Source organism: Hemiscyllium ocellatum, chromosome 10 (genome assembly GCF_020745735.1).
Source record: "Hemiscyllium ocellatum isolate sHemOce1 chromosome 10, sHemOce1.pat.X.cur, whole genome shotgun sequence".
In the NCBI taxonomy this organism is placed as follows: Eukaryota; Metazoa; Chordata; class Chondrichthyes; order Orectolobiformes; family Hemiscylliidae; genus Hemiscyllium; species Hemiscyllium ocellatum.
In genome coordinates this window covers 73,835,444-73,860,876 of record NC_083410.1, presented here as the reverse complement: position 1 = coordinate 73,860,876, position 25,433 = coordinate 73,835,444, and the positions used below count along the sequence as shown (strand labels likewise).

Below are 25,433 nucleotides of genomic sequence, written 5' to 3'. Positions count from 1 at the left end.
CCTCTCTCCCCCTCTCCTTCTCTCCCCCTCCGGTTTTCATTTTGGCTAACTTTCTGTTGTGTTTTTCATGCAGATGTTTCTCCAAAATTTCTACAGCTTTTCATTGTTTAGCCTCCAGACAAAAGCACACACTGCCTGATCTTCCTTTTGACTATGGTGCATTGGAGCCATACATTAGTGCGGAAATAATGCAGCTGCACCATAACAAGCATCACGCTACCTATGTTAATAACTTAAATATCACAGAAGAGCAGTATGCTGAGGCTTTGGCCAAAGGTAAGTGTATGCAACAAAAACAGAAATTTGCTGATCTGTCTTGAGGATGGTCTCTGGACCCAAGATGTTAATTTGGGTTTCTCCAACACATTCTGTCAGACCTGTTGAGCGCTTTCCACAATTTGTGTCGTTGTGATTTCTAGATGTTTTTTAATTTAACTGTATACAAGATCTGTGATTCAATTTATGAATTAGCTAACACTGCAAGATTTTTTTTTCAAAATCTGTACTTCTTGCAGGAGTGGAATAATGGACTTTAAATAATGTCACTACTGACATAAGGTTCTTCCAACCAAGCTTTTTTTTGTCTTGCTCCCACCAGGACAGAATCATGAGAATATTAAAAGGCGCTACAATTTTTACTGCAGGTGAATAGTGCTGATTGGTTGGCAATTGATCATGATTGTGTGAGGCTTGCCTTGTTTGCATTTTACAAACTCTGCAAATAATTTTCTTGGTACATTCTCCATGGCATAACCATTCAGAATTATTTGCCAACCATTCAGTAGCCTTTCCTCTTGAAGTGTAACTTGTTGTTTTCTTTGTGATATGGTATTCTAGTGATTGTATCCATTTGTTTAGTGATGAAACAGTTCAACAGCATATGTCCTTTTTCCAGCAATTAAGCTTTGTACCTCCAAGTGAAAAAAGTTATTGTTTAATAATGGTATTGATCTGTTCCACATCTTAGGTTTTTGCTCAATGAGTTTGTTTCTTTTATACTTGTTGTCAGTATTATATTACCTTTTTTGTCTTAAGGTCTGTGGTCTGAGGAAGATCGAATGTGTTATTTGTTTCTGATCCCACTATAATCATGTGATGCACGTTCTTTTTTCTCTTGCGAGGATACGATTTGGTCAGCAGTTCTATTGTCTGTTTTCTCACCCAGTGCGCATACCTTGCAATGGAAGACGTTAGAATTTAATTTTACCAAAGGACCTGTCCGTCCTTATGTTCTCATTTCAACATTTCATCTGATTTACTTTTCAGAACTTAAAGCTGTAAATCCTGTAATTACTTGTCTGTAGCAATATCCTCCTATAATTGGTTTTGTAAAATTTGGTGCCTTACTTTGCAAAATTTTTACATTGTGAATGTACAACTTAACATTATTTGTTTTGGTGTGTGATTCAATGCCATTGGCTGATCCTGACGTTTAATTGAACTCTATTTATCAACTTAAAAAGTATAAACACGTTTCATAACACATAAATACCTTTTTCTTGAAAACCATGAACTGGAATTTGTGTTGTGATTTGCTGGATCTGCAAAGTGGAGGAACGAATGTCCTTTCGGCTAGGCAATTTACAACCTCCTGGACTTAATATTGAGTTCAGCGCAATCAGATTGTGACCCCACTCCCATGTTAATTCTAGTTTCTTTCCACTAATATTGCACAAGTCATTTTCCAGAATAGAATCTGGCTTGGTAGATTATGGGCTGAGTCTCTTTAAGTCCAGGTTGCTTTGAGCTTTTGAGGGTTTTATTTGCTGTAGGGCTTTGCGAGTTTTCCCACTGCATTAGTTTCCTTCCCAATACCATTTTTTTTATCATAGCTTGTGAAATCCTTTTTCAGGTTTAAGGTATTCAGGACTACATGCTTCAGCTGAGAGAAAGGAGTCCTAGTTTAAAAGCTGCAGCTTCAGCGGTCTGCTTGTTGTTTTCCCAATGACATCACTGGTGGTGTATTCATTTAGGGTGTGATTTTTCGAAGAAAAAATTAAGTGAGAAACAACAGGAACAACTGCAAGTCAGGTACAATATAATAAAGAACTATAAGCAAAGTAGGGTAAGGGGAAGTACAGCTAGTTCAAAAGAAGTAAGTTAGCAGTATTCTTACATACTAATAACCTACTTACTAGAAAAGAGAGTTGTAAAGGTGCTTAAAAGGAGTCATGGCAGCAGAGCTCACATCCGTGATATCCTCCTCGTATAATGTGGCAAATCACTGAAGTTTCAGTTGCCTGGTAAAAACATGTACAGAAGAATGCCAGCTGCAGCTACTGATGAAGTGCATTTTGGAGCATCCGTGATTCTAAGCAGATTATGGATAGCACATTCAGTGAGGTGGTCACACCACAGGTACAGATTGAACAGGCAGAGCATAGGTGACCACCAGGTAGAATAGAGGAAAGTAGAAGTACCGTGTGCCCATTTTCATTTGTAACAGGAATGAATGAAATCATTCAAGTAACAACTGTATTTACCCTCTTGTAAGTTGCCAAGGGCGCTTTTCCAAACAGCAGGGTGCTGGGGTGAGCTGAGTGTCAAGACCGAAAGATCATTAGTTAGAAAAAGGTGTCATTATCTCCACCTCTTCTAAGAATTTCGTGACGTTTTGTGGAGTTTTTATATTTTTACAGTTATTGTCCTGTTATGCCCCTTATCATGTGGATATTGTTGGGGAAGGGAATGAGATGTTAAAGGGTTAATCTGTTCTACTGGCATGTAAGAAATTGGATATCCTGGGGAGGTGTGTTTTGTTTTCTGCTTTGCAGGCAAGATGTGACAATCTAATCATATTCTGTAAATGATGGCTCAGGGATGGGCAGGACTAGCAGCTCAATGTTCCAGGATACAAATGCCAAAGGAAGGATAGAAAGGGAGGCAAGAGAGGAAGGGGAGTGGCCTTTTTGATAAGGGATAGCATTACAGCTGTGCTGAGGGAGGATATTCCCAGAAATGCATCCAGGGACGTTATTTGGGTGGAACTGAGAAATAAAAAAGGGATGATCACCTTATTGGGATTGTATTATAGAAACCCCCCCCCCCAATAGTCAGAGGGAAATTGAGAAACAAACTTGTAAGGAGATCTCAGCTATCTGTAAGAATAATAGGGTAGTTATGGTCGGGGATTTTAACTTTCCAAACATCAACTGGGACTGTCATAGTGTTAAAGGTTTAGATGGAGAGAAATTTCTTAAGTGCATACAAGACAATTTTCTGATTCAGTAGGTGGATGTACCTACTAGAGAAGGTGCAAAACTTGACCTAACTTTGGGAAATGAGGCAGGGCAGGTAACTGAGGTGTCAGTGGAGGAGCACTTTGGGGCCAGCGACCATTATTCTATTCGTTTTAAAATCGTGATGGAAAAGGATAGACCAGATCTAAAAATTGAAGTTCTAAATTGGAGAAAGGCCAATTTTGACGGTATTAGGCAAGAACTTTCTAAAGCTGATTGGAGGCAGATGTTCACAGGTAAAGGGATGGCTGGATAGATCACTTGATCTATCCTGTCTATACCTGACATATACTTCCTTCTTTTTCTTAACGGTACCCTCAATTTCTTTCGTCATCCACCATTCCCTATACCTACCAGCCTTCCCTTTCACCCTGACAGGAATATATTTTCTCTGGATTCTTGTTATCTCATTTATCGATGGAGGCTGGTACAATTGCAACATTTAAGAGGCATTTGCATGGGTATATGAATAGGAAGGATTTGGAGGGGTATGGGCTGGGTACTGGCAGGTGGGACTAGATTGGGTTGGGATATCTGGTCACCGTGGACAGGTTGGACCGAAGGGTCTGTTTCCATGCTCTACATCTCTATGACTCTATGCTGCAGTTTAAGGAATAACCTCATCACACATTGCTTCCAGAGACAGTCTAATCACTTTGCATTGTTTTTGGGTGACAAGTGACTTTGGGAAATGGCAAGAAGTTATCTTGTGTGCATGACTGTGACATAAAAGGAGGACAGTTCCCTTGTTTGAGGAGCCTCGCTTGACACACTCCACAAACATCGTGAAGAGTGTTAAGCTAGTACAAGCTTTTGGAGGATCACTTAAATTGTGGCTGTTCACAGAAGTTGGCGTATTGCAGTTGGATCAAACTTGTAAGAATCTCAAGAAGGGAACCTAACAGCCATAGCTAGAGAATTGTGTGGAATTCTGGAATCCATTATAAGAGTGATGTGATAGCACTGAAAAGGGTGCAGAGGAGATTTGCAAGGATGCTGCCTGAGCTGGAGTGTTTCAGTCATGAAGAGTGTTTGGGATTGTTTTCCTTTAGAATAGGAGATAGTAAGAGGAGAGGTGATTGCTAGGTATAAAGTTGAGGGGTATAGACAGAAAGAAACCTTCCCCCTTAGTGAAAGTATCAATGACCGAGAAGGCATAGACTTGAGGTAAGGAGCAGAAGGTTTAGAGATGTGTGGAAAAGTTTTTTTTAACCCAAAGGTGGGACGAATCTGAAACTTGCTGTCTGTAATTGTGGTAGAGACGAACTCTTACCATTATTCAGGTGTACAGTTGTGATGCCAAGGCATACGAAGCTTTGAGCCAAGTGCTGGAAAATGGAATTAGAATAGATTGTTATTTCCAATTGGTGCTGTTGTGCCAGGCCAAAAGGTCTTTTTGCCTTTGTAGAGCTCTATTACCCCTACTGTCAACTTCTGAGAAGGAGAGGTTGGAGGCTTCAGAAGAAACATTAGCAAAAGCACCTCCTGCAAACCGACAAGTCCATATATTGAGCACCTCCCAGTGAGAGCTCTGTACCTGGCTGAGGAAGAAATAGTCCAAACAACCTGGCCTTCAAAGGATTGCTGAGACCTGCCATCTGCTCACCTGATAGAGCTGTGTTCGCAATCGGGGATTTTGATCAAATGCACAGGAAAGAGCAGCAACAGTAGCAGACAAGCATATGGAATGCAATGGCCCTCAATACTCAAATTGCATAAGTGCAATGAATTCTGTGAAAATCGTCTGGCTGCCTCAATGAACAGTTTAACAGCTGCCATGGCAAGCTAGACCCCAAAGGGCTACTCAAGAGTTTCACACACCTGCATTTTATCTCACTAATTCATCCACATGGCAAAGAGCCTTTAAACAGGGTACCTGGACTGCAGTTCTCACAGGAACATTCGGTGGTGCCTGGAGACATGCAGCCAGAGATGGAGTCTAACCCAGGCCCCTCTGCACTTCCAGAATATTTCTGGAAGTGGTCAAGCTTTCAATCTCCACCCTATCTCTGTCCAACGTTTGGAAGTTCAAACCAAATAACTGAAGAATTGCAAAATCCTCAACATCATCAACCTGAGTTTTGTTTTGAAGTAATGAAGAGGATTAGTGAGGGTAGAGTGGTGAATATGATATTTTTAGACTTCAACTAGGGCATTTGACAGAATCCCTCATGGTAAATTAGTTAACAAGATTAGATTACATGGAATACAGGGGTACTTTGACACGGAACTGGCTGGAAAGTAGAAGACAGGGTATGGTGGTGAAAGGTTGTGTTTCAGACTGGAGCCCTGTGACCAGTGGTATGCCACAAGGATTGGTGTTGGGTCCACTGTTTTTCTTTATTTATATGATTTGGATGTGAACATGGAGGTAACTTATCAGATGATGCCAAAATTGTAGGTGTGGTGGAAAGCAAAGAAGGTTACCTCAAGAGCACAACGGGATCTTGATCTAATGGGCCGAGGAGTGGCAGATCGCATGTAATTTTGATAAATATGAGATGCTGCATTTTGGAAAGGCAAATCTGGAGGGGCTTATACACTTAATGGTAAGGTCCTAGGGAGTGCTGCTGAACAAAGAGACCTTGGAGTGCAGGTTCATGGTTCCTTCAGTGGAATCACGGGTGGATAGGATCGTGAAGAAGGCATTTTGTATGCCTTTTTGGTCAAAATATAGGAGTTGGTAGGCAGTGTTGCAGCTGTACAGAACATTGGTTAGGCCACTTTTGGAATAATGTGTTTACTTCTGGTCTCCCTTCTATAGGAAGGATGTTGTAAATCTTTTCTGAACCTTTTCAAGTTTCACAAGGATGTTGCCAGGATTGGAGGATTTGAGCTATCGGGAGAGGGTGAATATACTCAGGCTATTTTCCTTGGAGCATTGGAGGCTGAGGGGTGACCTTATGGAGGTTTATAAAATAGAGGGAAATAAATTGGGTAAATAGACCATCTTTTTTTCCCTGGGATGGAGGAATCCAAAACTAGAGGGCATGGGCTACGGTGAGAGCGGTAAGATTTAAAAGGAACTAAGGGGCAACTTTTTCTCACAATGAGCTGCCAGAGGAAGTGGTGGAGGCTGGTATAATTGCAACATTTAAAAGGCATCTGGATGGGTATATGAACAGGAAGGATTTAGAAGGATATAGGCCAAATGCTGGCAAATTAGCCTGTTTCCTTCTCTGAATCTGAAAATGATACTCCATAAGCACAACTCCAACTTTTCACTGGCTGCTCGCTTCACCTAACCTAAAACACTACTTGTAGCTTTTCAAACCCCTTTGCCACAGCTGCATTTGAACATTAATGCTGGCTAGCTTCTTCCAAGCCCCTTACAACTCTTTTTCCCATCCCCATGCAGCCGCTGACCTTTCCCAGTTCATAGCTCCTGAGAACTTTGTCCTGAGTTCGTTCTAAAAACACAGCCCATCTAATTGCTTTTGACTCTTCAGCTGCCTTCTTAAAAATTAGCAGCCCTAATGTGCAATTAATATGTATCTGTCCTTTTTCTCCAACACTTGTGTTCCCAAGACTGCTCTTCACTGACAGCCCCATTGTCCTGAGTGGCCTGTTGAAATTGTTGTAAGAAGCACCATCTAAAATGTAGAGCTGAATTGAATATTATTACCCAACAACTCTTGGACTGAATGTATATTTACTGAATGTTATATTTCATGAGAATCTGTCTTCCCTGCTACAGTTAGAAAGGATTTCTTTACAAATGTACAGAAATCATTGAAGATAAATCATTGACTAGTTAAGAGAATGGTTAATAAAACAGCACCTCCTGTTTGTTAGTAGGGTCATGGAGTACAAATGCAGTCTGGATAGGCTACAAAGGGGATACATGTTCCGATTGGTGGAAGGATAGGAGGACACCTATTTGAGCAATTGGCACAATAAATACAATAACATGGCAAAAAACATTTACCACATTAAATGGTTATGTTCTGGAATACGCTGTCTGGAGTTTGGAAAAGGGTTTAGTTGTGGCATTCAAGAGAAAATTGGATTATCATCTTCAGAGAGTCTGCAGGGCTACAGAGAGAAAGTGTGAGATGACGCTAGGTAAATTGTTACCATGGAGCATTGACACCTACACGATAGGTTAGTCCTCTCCATATGAGCACAACAATTGTGATTCTGTGAACTGCATAGTCATAGATGTACAGCACAGAAACAGACCCTTCGGTCTAATTCTTCCATGCAGACCAGATATCCTAATCTAATCTAGTCCCCTTTGCCAGCACTAGGCCCATATCCCTCTTAAACCTTTCATGCTCATATACCCATCCAGATGCTTTTAAATGCTGCAATCGTACCAGCCTCCACCACTTCCTCTGGCAGCTTATTCCATACATGCACCACCCTCTTTGTGAAAATGTTGCCCCTTGGGTCCCTTTTATATCTTTCCCCTCTCACCCTAAACATTATGCCCTCTAGTTCTGCATTCCCCCACCCCAGGGAAAAGACTTTTGTCTATTTTTCCAATCCATGCCCCTCATGAATTTATAAACCTCAATAAGGTCACCCCTCAGCCTCCAACACTTCCGAGGAGACGGTCCCAGCCGATTCAGCCTTTCTTTATAACTCCAATTCTCCAAGCCAGGCAACATCCTTGTAAATCTTTTCTGAATCCTATCAAGTTTCACAACATACTTCCGATAACCGTTAATAAACTTTTTTAATAAAATATACAAAAGCTGAAAATCAGAAACAAAAACACAAGTTGCTGGAGAAGTTCAGGTTTGGCAGCATCTGTGAAGAGAAATCAAAGTTTAATGTTTTGGGTCCGATGACCCTGCTTTAACTGATGGTGGCTAGGAAAATATGCAGAGGATAAGGTGAGGGAAGAGGGTAAGGAGTAAATGATAGAAAGGGCTAGAGCCCAAAAAAAAACACTTGGACAGACAAAGGAGCCTGTACTGATCTGGCTGGGAGGGTAATAGCTATTAATAGAGACTGTTTGGAGCAACTAGGTAGTGTGTACTACTAGCAGACTGTGATAACAAGGCCTGTTGTGGGTGAAGAGGGTGGTGGGGCGGGGTTGTGGCTAGGACATGGGGGAATTTAGGCCCAAAAATTATTGAACGCTATATGGAGTCTGGAGGGCTACCAGGTCCCCAAGCAGAAAGTGAGGTGGTAGTGTTCCAGCTTGTGCTGAGTATTGCTGGAGCACGGCAGCAAGCCCGAGATAGGTGTTGGATATGTTAAGTTTATTTTTCCTGAGATTCTAACAAGTTTGATGCAACTGCAACAAGCCAACTTCTGTGAATAACCAGAATGTTATTAAGCACTGTACAGTACAAACTTTCTGGAGGAACTTCTAACACACACTTCACAGGGCTTGCAGAGTTGTCAAAGCTCTCTCTGATCAAAGGAAACAGTCCTTCCTTTATACAAAGTCTTTATATCAGTTAGTAATGCCTACAAGCCAACACTCAGTCACAAACCCCTCTTCCAAGTCACTTGTTACTCAAGACACAATGCAGTGACCTGACCATCTCCAGAAACAATCATCCCTTAATGGTCAAATCTATTGCAAATCGGGAGTAGTCAAAACTCCAACTGTAATGTTCTTTTTGATTCTGAATAGTGGGAGATGACCATGTAAATTGGCTTCTGAATGATAGGAGATGGCAATGTAAATTTTGTACTCTGAATAATAAGTGACAGCAAGACAGAAACATACCACCCTGCCTTTGGGACATCCAATTTCTTGCAGGTCAGCAGAGCAAATTAACTCTTTAATATCTCAACTAGGGAACAACATGATGTGTTAAAGTGGCAGGCCACTGGAAGCTCAGGGTCATTTTTTGCTGGCAGAATGTAGATGTATTGTGAAGCAGTCACCCAGTCTACACTTTGCTTCTCCCAGTGTAGAGAAGACCACATTGTGAGCAGTGAATGTAGTAGATTCAATTGTGAGAAGTGCAGGTAAAGTGTTGCTTCACCTGGAAGGTATGTTTAGGCCATTGGAAACTGAGGAGATAACTAGGTAGGTGTTATACCTTCAGTTGCAGGGGAAAGTGACGGGCTGTGGAGGGGATGTTAGGAGACAAAGAATAGTGAACCAGGGTCTCTTGGAAGGAACAGTCCCTGCGGAAGGTGGACAAGGAAAGGGAGGAGAATGTGTTTGGAGGTGGCGGAAATTATGGTGGTTGTTCTTCTGGGGCAGATGCTATTGGAATGAAAGGTAAAGACAAGGGAAACTCTATTCCTATTGTGGGAGGGAAAATGTAATTAGTGAGCAAACTTTTAAGGTTTCAGTCCATGATGAAATAAATCAACGACTAGTAAATTATGCATTAGTGAAAGTCCGCAAGGATTTGTTTATAGTAAATGTTGTTGAACTACATTGTAAGAATGGGGAGGACTGATGAATATTGTATGTAGAAAAATGTAGACTTCAGGTTTGAAGAACTACCATGTATTAGCAAAATTGGAACTTGTACAATCAATATGCAGAATTTCCATGGATATGAATTGGCTGAGAGCGATAAAGCAGAGTAATAGCAACTGGTGGCTTTATAAAATGGATGTGTCCTAGAGTTGGGATCGCTTCTGTTTTGAACATATATTAATGATTTGGGTCTGGCAATGCAGGGTATAATTTTTAATTCTGCACACTGCGCAACACAAACAGGTAAGCAGGAAAATAATAAGATATAGACAATTAAACAAAATGGGCAAATGAAATTTTACCTTCCTCGTAGGAAGAATAGGGAATTATATAAAAAGATCTTATTTTAAAGAACTTACAGGAACAGTGACACCAGCTTTTGAATGTGCCAGAAAGTATTGCAGGTTTGAGTGAAAGAAAATTTAAATACTATTGTGGAAAGATTGTCCTTGTACTTAAATATATTTCCAAATGTTGAACAACTTCTGCAAAACAGCAAAAATCTGTTGCATGTATTTCAGGTGATGTGACAACTCAAGTGGCTCTGCAGCCAGCACTGCGATTTAATGGTGGAGGTCATATTAATCACTCCATTTTCTGGACAAATCTGTCTCCTAATGGTGGAGGAGAACCTGTAGGTGAGTTTGAACTATGTAATTTGATTTGGAATTTTTTTTGTTCAAATCTGTTAATTTGCAATTTTACCTGTATGAAATATAGTTTGGAATCAATAGAAGACTGCTGTACCCTGTCCAAACTGCTAAATTCTGTGTTGGTTATAGTTGCATTATATATTTTTGGGCATTAAAACATTGTTTTGCTGTAAAACATCTTGTGCATTAAGGTAATGCAAAACAAAGACTATAACTGTTCTTGTTTGTGTACAGATGAGCACAAGGATATCTGAAAAGAGGAGGGGGGGTGCCACCAGGGACTAAAATTGAGACATAAGCAATGCAAGCTTAAGGTATTGAATGAGTACTTTGAATCTGTTTTTACCAAGGATGAAACTCCTGCCAAAATCATAATGAAAACGATGTGGGACTGGATGGTTTAAAAAATTTATATAAAGAAATTAGAAGGATTGACTATTTAAAGTTGATAAGACACAGGATCAGATAGGATGCTGAGGGAAGCAAAGGTAGCGATTGTAGTGAGAGTAACAGTAATCTTTTAATCCTTCTTTGATACGGGGTTGATATCAGTTGTTTGGAGGTGATGCGAGAGGAATGGAGAATTACACGTATTACACTGCAACACTTTTTAGAAAAGTATGGATTAGTTGAGGAAGTTCATAGAACATTACAGCACAGTACAGGTCCTTCGGCCCTCAATGTTGCACCGACCTGTCATACCAATCTGAAGCCCATCGAAACGACACTATTCCATGTACATCCATATGCTTGTTCAATGACGACTTAAATGTACTTAAAGTTGGCGAATCTATTATCGTTGCAGGCAAAGCATTCCATACCCTTACTACTCTCTGAGTAAAGAAACTACCTCTGACATCTGTCCTATATCTATCACCCCTCAATTTAAAGCTATGCCCCCACATGCTAGCCGTCACCATACTTGGAAAAAGGCTCTCCCTGTCCACCCTATCTAAACCTCTGATTATCTTATGTCTCTATTAAGTCACCTCTCAAGTTTCTTCTCTGCAACGAAAACAGCCTCAAGTCCCTCAGCCTTTCCTCATAAGACCTTCCCTCCATACCAGGCAACATCCTAGTAAATCTCCTCTGTACCCTTTCCAAAGCTTCCACATCCTCCTTTATAATGCAGTGACCAGAACTGTACACAATACTCCAAGTGCGGCCACACCAGAGTTTTGTACAGCTGCAGCATAACTCATGGTTTCAGAACTTTGATCTCTCTCTATTAATAAAAGCTAAAACACGGTATGCCTTCTTGTCACCCAGGTTGACAGGGTTGTTAACTTTCAAGGATCTGTGTACCTGGACACCGTGATCTCTCTGCTCAGCTACACTACCAAGAATCTTACCATTAGCCCAGTACTTTGCATTCCGGTTACTCTGACCAAAGTGAATCACCTCACACTTGTCTGCATTAAACTCCATTTGCCACCTCTCAACCCAGCTCTGCAGCTCATCCATGTCTCTCTGTAACCTACAACATCCTTCATCACTGTCCACAACTCCACTGACCTTAGTGTCATCTGCAAATTTACTAACCCACCCTTCTACACCCTCATCCAGGTCGTTTATAAAAATGATGAACAGCAGTGGACCCAACACCGACCCTTGCGGTACACCACTGGTAACTGGACTCCAGGATGAACATTTCCCATCAATCACCACCCTCTGTCTTCTTTCAGCAAGCCAATTACTGATTCAAACTGCTATATCTCCCACAATACCATTGCTCTGCATTTTGTACAATAGTCTACCGTGGGGAATGTTATCAAACGCCTTGCTAAAATCCATATACACCACATCAACCGGTTTACTCTCATCTACCTGTTTGGTCACCTTCTCGAAGAACTCAATAAGATTTGTGAGGCACGACCTACCCTTCACAAAACCGTTCTGACTATCCCTAATCAAATTATTATTTTCTAGATGATTATAAATCCTATCTCTTTTATAGCCTTTTCCAATACTTTACCAACAACTGAAGTAAGGCTGTCTCTACTCCCCTTCTTGAACAGGGAACCACGTTTACTATCCTCCAGTCTTCTAGCACTATTCCTGTAGACAAAGACAATTGAAAGATCAATGCCAAAGGCTCGGCAATCTCCTCCCTGGCTTCCCAGAGGACCCTGGAATAAATCCCATCCGGGCCAGGAGACTTATTTATTTTCACACTCTGCAGGATTTCTAATACCTCTTCCTTGTGAACCTCGATCACACCTAGTCTAGTAGCCTGTATCTCTGTATTTTCCTCGACAACATTGTCATTTTCTAGACTGAATACTGTTGAAAAAAAACTCATTTTAGTGCTTCCCCTATCTCCTCTGACTCCACACACAACTTCCCACTACTATCCTTGATTGGCCCTAATCTTACTGTAGTCAATCTTTTATTCCTTGAATACCTATAGAAAGCCTTAGGGTTTACCCTGATCCTATCCTCCAACAACTTCTCATGTCTCCTCCTGGCTCTTCTGAGCTCTCTCTTTAGGTCTTTCCTGTCTACCTTGTAACCCTCAAACGCCCTAACTGAGCCTTCACATCTCATCCTAACATAATTTGGAGATGCTGATGTTGGACTAACATAAACCTTCTCCTTCCTCTTGACGAGAGATTCCACTTCCTTCGTAAACCACAGCTCCCGCGCTCTACAGCTTCGTCCCTGCCTGACGGGTACATACCTATCTAGGACACTCAGGAGCTTTTTCTTTGAATAAGCTCCACATTGCTAATATGCCCATCCCCTGCAGTTTCCTTCCCTATCCTATGCTTCCTAAATCTTGCCTAATTGCATCGTAATTGCCTTTCCCCCAGCTGTAACTCTTGCCCAGTGGTACACACCTACCCCTTTCTATCACTAAAGTAAACATAACAGAATTGTGATCGCTATTACCAAAGTGCTCACCTATTTCCAAGTCTAACACCTGGCTGGGCTCATTACGCAGTACCAAATCTAATCTGAATTTGCCCCTTGTTGGCCTGTCTACATACTACTGTGTCAGGAAGCCCTCCTGCACACACTGGACAAAAACTAACCCATCTGTAGTACTTGTATTATAGTGTTCCCAGTCAATATTTGGAAAGTTGAAGTCCCCCATGACAACTACCCTGTCTGTCTCACTCCTATCGAGAATCATCTTTACTATCCTTTCCTCTACATCTCTGGAACTATTCGGAGGTTTTTGGAAAACTCCCAACAGGGTGATCTCTCCTTTCCTGTTTCTAACCTCAGCCCATACTACCTGAGTTGACAAGTACTCAAACATCCTTTCTGTGACTGTAATACTGTCCTTAACCAACAATGCCACACCTCCCCCTCTTTTGCCATCTTCTCTGTTCTTACTGAAACATGTAAATCCTGGAACCTGCAACAATCATTCCTGTCCCTGCTCTATCCATGTCTCTGAAATGGCCACAACATCGAAGTTCCAGGTACCAACCCATGCTGCAGGTTCACCCACCTTATTCCGAATGCTCCTGGCGTTGAAGTAGACACACTTCAAAACAATTTCATGCTTGCCAGTGCCATCTTGTGTCCCTGAAACTTGAGCTGAAAGTTCAGCAGAGATACTTGCTCAAATCATGAGGGCAGCACAATGGCTGCAAAGGTGCATGAACTTTTATATAGCAATATGGAGTACAAAGGTAAATAGGTTATACTATATTATTTTGGGCTGCACTGGAGTGTTGTGTTCGGTTCTGAGCGTCGTGCTGCAGTTCTGTACTTCCAGCTTGCAGATGCTACCAGACATGCTGAGCTTTTCCAGCAATTTGTTTGATTTCTGATTTTTACAGCATCTGCACTTCTGGTTTTATTGATAAAGATTTTTAATAGGTTTAAGTGGCTAGAGTTAAATAGTGGAGTTATGCCAGTTGAAAATAATCTCATTTAGAGTCATAGCATGGAAACAGGCCCTTCGGTCCAACCCGTCCATGCTGACCAGATATCCCAACCCAATCTAGTCCCACCTGCCAGCACCCTGCCCATCTCCCTCCAAACCCTTCCTATTCATATACCCATCCTAATGTGTTTTAAATGTTGCAATTGTACCAGCTTCCACCATTTCCTCTGGCAGCTCATTCCATACATGTACAACTTGACCACTCAGAATAGGTCATGAAATATTGCATCCATAATCAAAGAGCAATTTGTCTGAGAACTGACTTCTAGCTAGTGGCAAAATTAGCTGTGCCTCAACTCAAGCAGTTCTAGTAACTCTCCAATGCTCATACATCCTGTCCACAAAATACAGAACAAATCCAACTAGACCAATTATTGTTCCAGCTGCCTGCTCATGATAATCAGAAAGTGACAGAAGTGACGCTAATATTGCTAATAACCAACATTTGATCAGCTCATTGGTGATCCACTTGGGATCCAGGGCCATCCAGCTCCTAATCTCATTGGGGATTTTGTCTGAACATGGACAAAAGGTGAAATGAGTGATTTCCTTAACATAAAGGCAGCATTTGACTGTGACATTAAGAATCAGTGATAAAAGATTTAATAACTGATTTATGAAAGGGAAATCACACGTAGTCTAGAGATGTATGGCATGAAAACAGACCCTTCAATCCTACTTGTCCATGCCAGCCAGATATCCTAAATTACTCTAGTCCCACTTGCCATCTGTTGGCCCTTGCTATTCATTTACCCATCCAGATGCCTTTCAAATGTTGTAATTGTACCAGCCTCCATCACTTTCTCTGGTAGCTCATTCCATTCTCTCACCACTGTATGAAAAAGTCACCCCCTTAGGTCCCTTTTAGATCTTTTCTCTCACCCTAAACCTCATCCCTCTAGTTCTGGATTCCCCTACCCAAGGGAAAAGACATTGTCTATTTACCCTATTCATGCACCTCATGATTTTATAAACCTCTGTATATAACTCTCAGCCTCTAACGCTCCAGGGAAAACAGTCCCAGCCTATTCAGTCCAGCCTCTAGCTGAAACTCTCCAAACCAGGCAACATCTTTGCTCATCATTTCTGAACCTTTTCATGTTTCACAATATCCTTCCTTTGGAGGAACACCAGGATGGTGCATAATATTCCAGTATTAGCCTTTACAGCTGCGACATGACCTCCCAACTCCTATACTCAATACTCTGACCAATAAAGGAAAACATTGCTAACACCTTCTTTACTGTACTATTCACCTGTGTCTCCACTTTCAAGGAACTATGGGCCTGCATCCAAGATCTTTGTTCAGCAACACTCCCCAGGACCTTACCATTAAGTGTATAAGTCCTGCCCCTCTCATTATCTAAATTAAACTCCATCTGCCACTCCTCAGCCCATCTGATCAAGATCCTGCTGTACACTGAGTTAACCTTTCTTCTCTGTTCACTACACCTCCAATTTTGGCATCATCTGCAAACTTACTTCCCATGTTTGCATCCAAATCAGTGGACCCAGCAACGAAGCTTACGGCATACTACTGATCACAGGCCTCCAGTCTGAAATGCAACACTCCACCACCACCACCCTCTGTCTTCTACCTTCGAGCCATTTCTGTATCCAGAGGGCCAGTTCTCAGTGTTCCATGTGATCAAATCTTGCTAATCAATCTACCATGAGGAACCTTGTAGAACGCCTTACTTTAGTCCATATAGATCACGACCACCACTCTGCCCTCATCAATCCTCTTTGTAGATTCAAAAAACTCAATCAAGATCGTGAGGCATGATTTCCCACGCACAAAGCCATGTCGACTATCCCTAATCGGTCCTTGCCTTTCCAGATACACACACATCCTGTCCCTTGTGATTCCCTCCACTAACTTGCCCATCACCGATGTCTGGCTCAACCATCTATAGTTCCCTGGCTTGTCCTTACCACCTTTCTTAAATAGTGGCACCACGTTAGCCAATCTACAGTTTTCCAGCACTTCACCTGTGACTATTGATGACTCTCATATCTCAGCAAGAGGCCAGCAATTGCTTCCCATAGAGCTCTAGGATATACCTGATCTGGTCCTGGGGATTATTTTATGCATTTCAAGTCATCCAGCACTTCCTCCTTTGTAATATAGACATTTTTCAAGATGTCACCATCTATTTCCCCACATTCCATATCTTCTGTGTACTTTTCCACAGTAAACACTGATTAAAAAATACTTGTTTACTATCTTCCCCCATCGCCTGCAGTTCCACACAAGGCTGCCTTGCTGATCTTTGAGGAGCCCTATTCTATCACTATTACTCTTTTTGTCATTCATGTATCCCTTTGGATTCTCCTTAACCCTATTTGCCAAAGCTATCTGTTGTCCCATTTTTGCCCTCCTGACTTTCCTCTTGAGCGTACTCCTACTGTCTTTACATGTTTCTAACGATTCACTCGATCTCTGCTGTCTGCCTGACATATGCTTCCTTTTTGTTGTTGATCAAAGTCTCAAGTTCTCTAATCATTCAGCATTCCCCAAGTTTGCCAGCCTTGCCTTTCATCCTAACAAGAATATTCTACCTGTGGACTCCCGTTATCTCATTTTTGAAGGCTTCCCATTTTCCAGCCGTCCCTTTACCTGTGAACATCTGACCCCAATCAACCTTTGAAAGTTACATAGAACAATACAGCGCAGAACAGGCCCTTTGGCACTCGATGTTGTGCCGACATGTGAACTATTCTCAGCTTGTCTCCCTACACTATCCAAAATCATCCTAAGGATTGTTTTAATCTCCCTAGGGAGGCTGTAGCAGGTAGGGCATTCTATGCCCTTACCACACTGTCTCTGTGTAAAGAGCCTGCCTCTGACATCTGTCTTAAATCTATCACTCCTCAATTTGTAGTTATGCCTCCTCGTACAAGCTGACATCATCATCCTAGGAAAAAGACTTTCACTGTCTGCCCTATATAATCCTCTGATCATCTTGTGTGTCTCCATCAAATCCCCCCTTAGCTGCCGCCTTTCCAATGAGAAAAGACGCAAGTGTCTCAGCCTTTCCCTCCAGATCAGGCAACATCCTGGTAAATCACCTCTGCACCTTTTCCAATGCTTCCACATCTTTCCTGAAATATGGGGACCAGAACTGTACACAATATTTCAAGTGTGGCTGCACTAGCAGTTTGTATAGTTTTAGCATGATATTGCCGCACTGGAACTCAATCCCTCTACAAATGAAACCTAACACACCATATGCCGCCTTAACAGCACTATCCACCTGGTTGATAACTTTCAGGGATCTATGTGCATGGACTCCAAGATCCCTCTGCACATCCACACTACCAAGAATCTTTCCGTCGACCCAGTACTCTGCCTTCCTGTTATTCTTCCCAACATGCATCACCTCACATTTGCCACCTCTCAGCCCAATTCTGCAGTTTATCCAAGTCCCCCTGCAACCTGTAACATTCTTCCAAATTGTCCACTACTCCACCAACTTTAGTGTCATCTGCAAATTTACTAATCCGTACATCTATGCCTATGTCTAAGTCATTTATAAAAATGGCAAACAGCAATGGTCCCAAAACTCTTGCCTAATATCATCAAAATTTTCCCTCCTCCAATTTAAAACTTTTAGATCCTGTCTATCCTTATCCATCACTATTTTAAAACTAATAGCATTATGGTCGCTTACCCCAAAGTGCTCTACCACTGACACCTCCGTCACCAGCCCTGCCTTCTTTGTTTTGCACCTTCTCTAGTAGGTACATCTACATACTAAATCAGAAAATTTTCATGTCCACACTGAACAAATTCCTCTCCATTTAAACCTTTAACACCGGCAGTCCCAGTCTATGTTTGGAAAGTTATAACCCCCTACCATAACCATCCTATTATTCTGACATAGCTGAGATCTCACAACAAATTTGTTTCTTAATTTCCTGCTGACCACTCAGGTGGGTGGGTGTGTGGTGGAGGGGGCGGGATCGGGTCTCTCATACAATCCCAATAAGGTGATCATCCCCTTCTTATTTCTCAGTTCTACCTCTATTTCTATCCTTTCTGAAGCATCTATACCCGTCTGCCAATCCTATCCATTCCTGAGCCACGTTTTATGTAATTGTTATGATATCCCAGTCTCATGTTCCTAACCATGCACTGAGTTCATCTGCCTTCCCTGTGAGGCATTTTGCATGGAAACAAATGCAGTTTACTTTATCAGCCTACCTCATTCTGTTTTGTTTCTACCTGCCCCGACTTGCTCCTTTTTTCCCAACTGTATCAGTCTCAGACTGATCTCTTTCCTCATTATCTCTCTGCACCGTCACCGCCCCCACTCCAATGCCAACTTACTAGTTTAAATCCTCCCAAGCACTCTAGCAAATCTCCCGGCAGTATTTTAGTCCTTTTCCAATTCAGGTGCAATCTGTCACTCATAGCCAGAAGAGATTTGAATGATCCAAAATTGTGAACCCTTTTCCCTGACCAGCTCCTCAGCCACACATTCATCTGCTCTATCCTCCTATTTCTACCCTCACCAGCTTATAGCACCAGGAGTAATCCACATATTACCACCCTCATGGGCCTCCATTTTAAAATCCTGTCAACTTCCTATATTCTCCCTTCAGAATCTCATTCTTTTTTCCTTCCTATATTGTTGAACCATTGGAACGACAACCTCCTGCTGGTCCCTCTCCCCTTTGAGAATATTCTGCACTCTCTCAGAAACCCTTGATCCTGGCATCAGAGGAGGCAACACACAAAATTCTTGATTCTCACTATCGTCCACAGAAATCTGTCTGTGCCTTTGACTAGAGATTCCCCTATCACAGTTGATTGCTTGGAACCTGATGTATCCCTCATTACTGTCTATAGCAGAAACTTGGCTGTTTGTCCTACGTTCCCCCGGGAGTCTATCACCACATACATTTTCCAAAACAGCATACTTGTTGAGATGGGGATAACCACAGGAGGGTCCTGCACTACCTGTCTCCTTCTCCTACCTTTTCTGGAGGTAATGCATCTACCTGACTGTATCTGCAGTTTTTCTCCCTTTATAACTGTTCTCCATCACATCCTCTTGCTCCTGTGAATTCCACATTGCCTGAAACTGCCACTCCCACTAATCCATGTGATCTGATAAGCTTCACAGCCAAACTCTTGCTGCAGATATAATAATCAGTAACGTGGAAATGCTCCCTAATCTCGTTCATGTGACAGTAAGAGCACATCACTCTACTAAAGGCCATCTTTGCACCTTAACAATCTATAGACCCAGAAAATAGCACAGTCCTATTGCTATTTAAAAAAAAACACTGCTCCAGGCTAACTTTAAATATTTTCAAATTTAATCAAGAGACAGATCTAAATAAAATATATATAATCAAAAAGAATTTACTCTCTGATTTGACAAATCTACTGGAATTCTTCGAGGATCTTACTCATCAAGTCGATGTGGTTTATTTGGACTTTCTTATGGATTTGTCAAAATCCTTCTGAGGTTGGTATGTGAAACTAAAGTGCGTGGGATTAGATTCCCTACAGTGTGGAAACAAGCCCTTTGGCCCAACAAGTCCACACCGACCGTCCGAAGAGTAACCCACCCATATCCATTTCCCACTGACCTAACACTATGGACAATCTAGCATGGCCAATTTACCTGACCTGCACATCTTTGGACTGTGGAAGGAAACCCCGCAGATACAAGGAGAATGTGCAAACTCCCCACAGATAGTCGCCCAATACTGGAATCGAGCCTGGGACTCTGGTGCTGTGAGGCAGCAGTGCTAACCACTGAGCCACCGATTCAAGGTATATTGCGATGTTTAGAAAACTGGTTGGCAGCCAGGAAACAGAAGGAATATTGGACCTTTTTCCTAATTACAGTCAGTGACTAAAGGGGTGTTAGGACCCCAGTTATTCAAAATATAACCATATGATCAAATTAAGGGCGGCACGGTGGCACAGTAGTTAGCACTGCTGCCTCACAGCGCCTGTAGACCCGGGTTCAATTCCCGACTCAGGCGACTCACTGTGTGGAGTTTGCACGTTCTCCCCGTGTCTGCGTGGGTTTCCTCCGGGTGCTCCGGTTTCCTCCCACAGTCCAAAGATGTGCGGGTCAGGTGAATTGGCCATGCTAAATTGCCCGTAGTGTTAGGTAAGGGGTAAATGTAGGGGTATGGGTGGGTTGCGCTTCGGCGGGTCGGTGTGGACTTGTTGGGCCGAAGGGCCTGTTTCCACACTGTAAGTCTAATCTAAAAGAAACTAAATGGTAATACCCCTAAATTTGCAAATGAGACAAAGTTGGATGGCAGGGTGAGCTGTTAGAGGTTGCAGAAGTGCTTCAGTTTGATTTGGACAAACTTGAGTGAGTGGGTAAATGTGTGGCAAATGCAGTATAATGTGGATAAATACAAGGATATCTAGTTTGGGAGCAAAAACAGGCTCCAAGCTGAGAGAAGGGATATGCAATGATAGCTGGGTGTCCTTCTACATCAGTCACTAAAGCATGTAGTTGCAGGCAGTGATGCAACCAAAGGCCTTCATAGTTAGAATTTGAGTACAGGAGCAGAGATGTCTTGCTGCCCTTATGCAGGTTCTTTGTGAGACCACACCTAGAATATTGTATACAGCTTTGGCCTCCTTATCTGAAGAAGGATGTTCTTGCTATAGACAGAGTAAAGCAAAGGTTTACCAGACTGATGCCTGTGATTGAGTTAATTAGGATCATTATTCACTGGCATTCAGAAGAATGAGAAGGATCTCAGAAACCTATAAAATTCTAACAGGACTAGATGCAGAAAAGATATTCTTGAAGACCGGTGAATCCAGACCCAGGGGTCACAGCTTAAGGATGTGGGGAAATCATTCAGGACTTAACTTGCTTTTCCAGCAACTTCTATTTTTGGTTATGCAGGATCTGTGAAGAGAAATCGGGCTTCACTAGACCCGAAACATTAACTCTGATTTCTCAATACAAATGCCGAGCTTTTCCAGCAACTTCTTTGTTTGATTTATAGCATCTGCAGTTCTTTTGGTTTCCGTTCAGAACTGAGAAGTTAGAATTTAATCACCCAAAGAGTGGTGAGCCTTTGGAATTTGCTATCAGAAAGCATTTAAGGTGAAAACATTGTATGATTTCAAGAAGGAGTTCATTATAGCACTTGAAGTCAAAGGCATTAAAGAATATGGCTGAAAAGCAAGAACATGCAATTGAATTGGATAATCAGCTATAATCATAATGATGGAGTAGGCTTGAATGGCAGTCTACCTCTTTCCTATGTTTGTAAAGTTTCCAGCTATCAGGGAGTCAGTTGAAATTGGGGAAAATCTACCACTGGTTGTACTCCTACCTAGCGCAAAAGCTAATTTGTGCTCACTGAAGGCCAATTATCGTTTCTGGATAATTATGTTCAACTGCTTCACTTTCCCTCTATTGTGACATCAGAAGGAGTATTTGTTGATTGCATAATGATCAGTACCATTGACTCAGATACTGAAGCAACAAGACTTGGACAACATCCAATTTTGGGCTGATAAATTGGAAATAAGTTGTACAACGCAAGTGCCAGAAAATGATGGGCATTTAGTGAGGTAGCATGTAGATTAGATTACTTACAGTGTGGAAACAGGCCCTTCGACCCAACAAGTCCACACCGACCCACCGAAGCGTATACCACCCAGACCCATACTCCTACATTTACCCCTTCACCTAACACTACGGGCAATTTAGCATGGCCAATTCACCTAACCTGCACATTTTTGTGTTGTGGGAGGAAACCGGAGCATCCGGAGGAAACCCACGCAGGCACAGGGAGAATGTGCAAACTCCACACACGGTCGCCTGAGGCGGGAATTGAACCCAGGTCTCTGGCGCTGTGAAGCAGCAGTGCTAACCACTGCCGCCCGTGCATGCTAGAATCCTACCTTCCACAGAATGAAGTCCGGTTTAGATGGCCTGTGGTCAACTTTGTACCTGGTAACTGAAGAATGAATGAATTGATTTATTAATCCCACAATCACAGATGTTAACCCAGTGGCAGGTCAACCTGGTAATGTAGGTGTGCATGGCAGGTAAATGTGTGAGGTTGCCTTGTGGTGACCTGGGAGTCTGGGCAGGGTCATTTGATGGTACTCCATGCCTAATTAAGAGAGACGACAACAAGAATGGCGTAGTCATTGATTGCATCTCTCTACCCTTGCAGTTGACCTTTCCAGCTTTCTCACTGTGACACTTACCTGGAAAAGTCCTTTCCACTGTGGCCTGCCCCGCTTCACAATCTTGGGTCACATATAGTTGGCAGCAGTCCATTCGAATGAACAGCTGGTCTGTGACTTCTTGGTAGGCAACATTTCTGCTCCCTGGTCCCTTGGCTCTGAGAGGGGCACACTTGTGACCCTTCAGTGCCTGAGTCACATGTAAAGTTGTGGGCATTCCCAGAGGTGGCAAAGTGAGTCTCATTAGTTTCCAATAAGCAATATTTTAACATATGTGAGATAAAGACAAAGGGTGGAAGGTTAGTGGTCATTCCTTTAGAGATGCATTTTCTCACTGAAACCAATGAAGATGTAAGCAAAAGCTGGATCTCAAGGAGACCCCGTGGCAGCACTTTCTACTTGACCCCTTTATGGGTCATTGGGATTGAACTCAACTGCACGAGTTGCTAAGTTCATGAATTCATTAAAAACAGATGAGATATGATGGCTTCTGGATTGCTTTTGACATAGATCAAATGTCAATGGCTTCCTCGAGTGGTAAGTGGTGACAAGCCAGCAATGTTGAGACGACACATTAACATGGCATATGTAGGTCTTCTATTATCTTTGTGAATATAAAGGAGCCCTTTATAGCATATGTGGGCAACTAATTTAACACTGGTTGTGATAGCTCACTCACTCCAATTCATTTTGTGCAGAGGTACCCCTAGGACATTGCTTCTGTGCGTTTTGGACAATCCAGATATCTGTGGAAACTGAGAAATGAGAACAAATCCTATCATGTATCTCACCACCCAGGTTACCTGTCTTACCCAAGGCAAGGGATCTCCCTTTCAAGATGGAGATAGAGGGTTTTTTTTTAAAAGGGTTATTAGTCTTTAAAATTTACTTCCGTGGAGAATACTAAAACTGGTAATGGATATCAAAGCTGAGTAAAATTTCTGCTAAGGGAGTCAAAAGTAGGTTGAATGGCCTACCTAGGGGCAATAAAACTTAAATTTTGAAAAATATCTAGGCATTGGTTGAAGTTCTGCCAGTTCCAGGGGTGTTACAACATCTCAGAATAAATTTGTTTTTAAAAAAAACAATTTCTTACAAACTTACTTAGACGGTGGCAGCAGCCTGTTATGAGAAATCGAGAGACGCAAACTGTCAATTGTTGTACTTTTCGATGATTAGATTGATATGGTTCAAGTAAAATAAATGGGAAAACTGCTGAAAATCACAGATGACGAAATAAGTTTTTGCTAACTCCTATTGTATGCATAAGTAGTTCTGAAAATCTCTAATTAGTGCTACATGCAATGGAACAAATGTATTTCTTAAACCTACTTTTGCGATACCCCAAACGTTCTAAATGTTCATGTTTAACAGGTAGGTACAATCTTTAGGCTGTGTAGTGAGGGTATTTTAATATTGTTTGAGTTGCTAAATGCATCATAACTATATTTTTGGTTTGTTTTACTTAGGAGAGTTAGTGGAAGCCATTAAACGGGACTTTGGTTCTTTTGAGAAGTTTAAGGAAAAGATGTCTGCAATCTCAGTAGGTATTCAAGGTTCAGGATGGGGATGGCTGGGCTACAGTAAGAATTCAGGAAGACTACAGCTTGCTGCTGCTTCTAATCAAGACCCATTACAAGGAACAACTGGTTAGCCTTGTCACTTTATTTTTTATCATCTTTGTTCCCTTCTAGTGGTTTAACATACATGATCTAACCAGTAAATAATTGTATGTGCCATAATTAGCATTTGCTTTGATATAACTTTTTGCTCGTAAATGTTATTTGTGTTCACATTTCATGAACAGTTTGTAAATTTTGTTCTGGACCCTTTGCTTGTTTTCTCACATTTCAGCGGTATTTGATTATCTTTGTGATCCATTCTCTGTCTCTCTGTCTGTGTCTCTGTGTGCGTGTCTCTCTCTCTGTCTTGGTGTGTGTGTGTGTGTCCGTCTCTCTCTCGCTCTGGGCGCGCTCTGTCTCTGCCTGTCTGTCTGTCTCCGGCTCGTTCTCTCTGCGTGCGGCTCCCTCTGTCTCTCTGTCTCTCTCTCTCTCTCTGCGTGCGGCTCGCGCTCCTCCCTCTGCGTCACACTCTCTCTCTCTGCGTGCGTCTCTCTCTCTCTGCGTGCGTCTCTCTCTCTCTGTCTGTCGGTCTGTCTCTTTCTGTGTCTCTGTCTGTGTGTGTGTATGTGCCGCTCGCGTTCGCTCTCTCTTTCTGTCTCTGTGTCTCAGTCTCTGTGTGTGTCTCTCTCTCTGTGTGTCTGCCTGTGTGTGTCTATCTTTGGCTCTCTTGCTCTCTCGCGCTCTCTCTCTCTGTGGATAGGATTCAGAACTATTTAAAACTTTTGGATTGGGACATGACAGTTGTGTTAGTAATCAAATCATCAAAAAAGCATACTCAAGTGGTCTTTCTGTCATTTTATATCATATTTCATAAACTCCCACTCATTCATTTATATTGTATTTTGTCTTCCTGATAAAAGTCCTGACCCATAAGTCTTTTATTACTAGCATTTATCATTTATCTGTTATATTTCCTTTTAATGGTGCCTGGTGATAGATATAACAGCCTATAATTTACCATGCTGATGAAAAGGATGCCACATGCAGTGGCTTTTTGGTCCAGTGTGCCGCCTCATTGGGAGTTAGCTATTCAAATCTTGTTTCTCCTCATATGTTTACAAATACGTATGCAATGACATTTGTTTCTGTAAAGGACTTACATCTGAAATTATTGAAAATCTGCTAATGCAAAGTTCTTTGAGTAGATTTACTGAAGCTGTCCTTTCATGTGTTTCAGGTCTAATTCCCCTTCTTGGAATTGATGTGTGGGAGCATGCGTACTATCTGCAATACAAGAATGTACGGGGTGATTATCTAAAAGCTATTTGGAATGTTATCAACTGGGAGAATGTAGGAGAGAGACTGAAAGCTGCCATGAAATGAGTAGTATTTTTAAAAATGTTTATCAAATCAAGTTTGTTAAACAGTTTTCAGCTCCCTGTACCATGTTTAAATCATTAAATATTTGAAAACATCCAGAA

General features: G+C 41.9%; 1 protein-coding gene across 1 annotated transcript; it reads left to right on the top strand.

Moving 5' to 3' along the window:
* Positions 1-55: 55 nt before the first annotated feature.
* Positions 56-25,433, top strand: sod2 (superoxide dismutase 2, mitochondrial). Its single transcript, XM_060831611.1, has 4 exons — positions 56-276; positions 10,161-10,277; positions 23,860-24,039; positions 25,190-25,433. The coding sequence occupies exons 1-4, from the start codon at positions 189-191 to the stop codon at positions 25,333-25,335; spliced, it is 531 nt and encodes a 176-aa protein (XP_060687594.1). The 5' UTR covers positions 56-188; the 3' UTR covers positions 25,336-25,433.

Excerpts from the sequence above, each read along its gene's own strand:
- sod2 (XM_060831611.1), top strand. The coding sequence starts at position 189 with ATGCAGCTGCACCATAACAAGCATCACGCTACCTATGTTAATAACTTA. Across the intron at positions 277-10,160 it reads TGCTGAGGCTTTGGCCAAAG|GTGATGTGACAACTCAAGTG; the intron begins GTAAGTGTATGC and ends CATGTATTTCAG. Across the intron at positions 10,278-23,859 it reads TGGTGGAGGAGAACCTGTAG|GAGAGTTAGTGGAAGCCATT; the intron begins GTGAGTTTGAAC and ends TGTTTTACTTAG.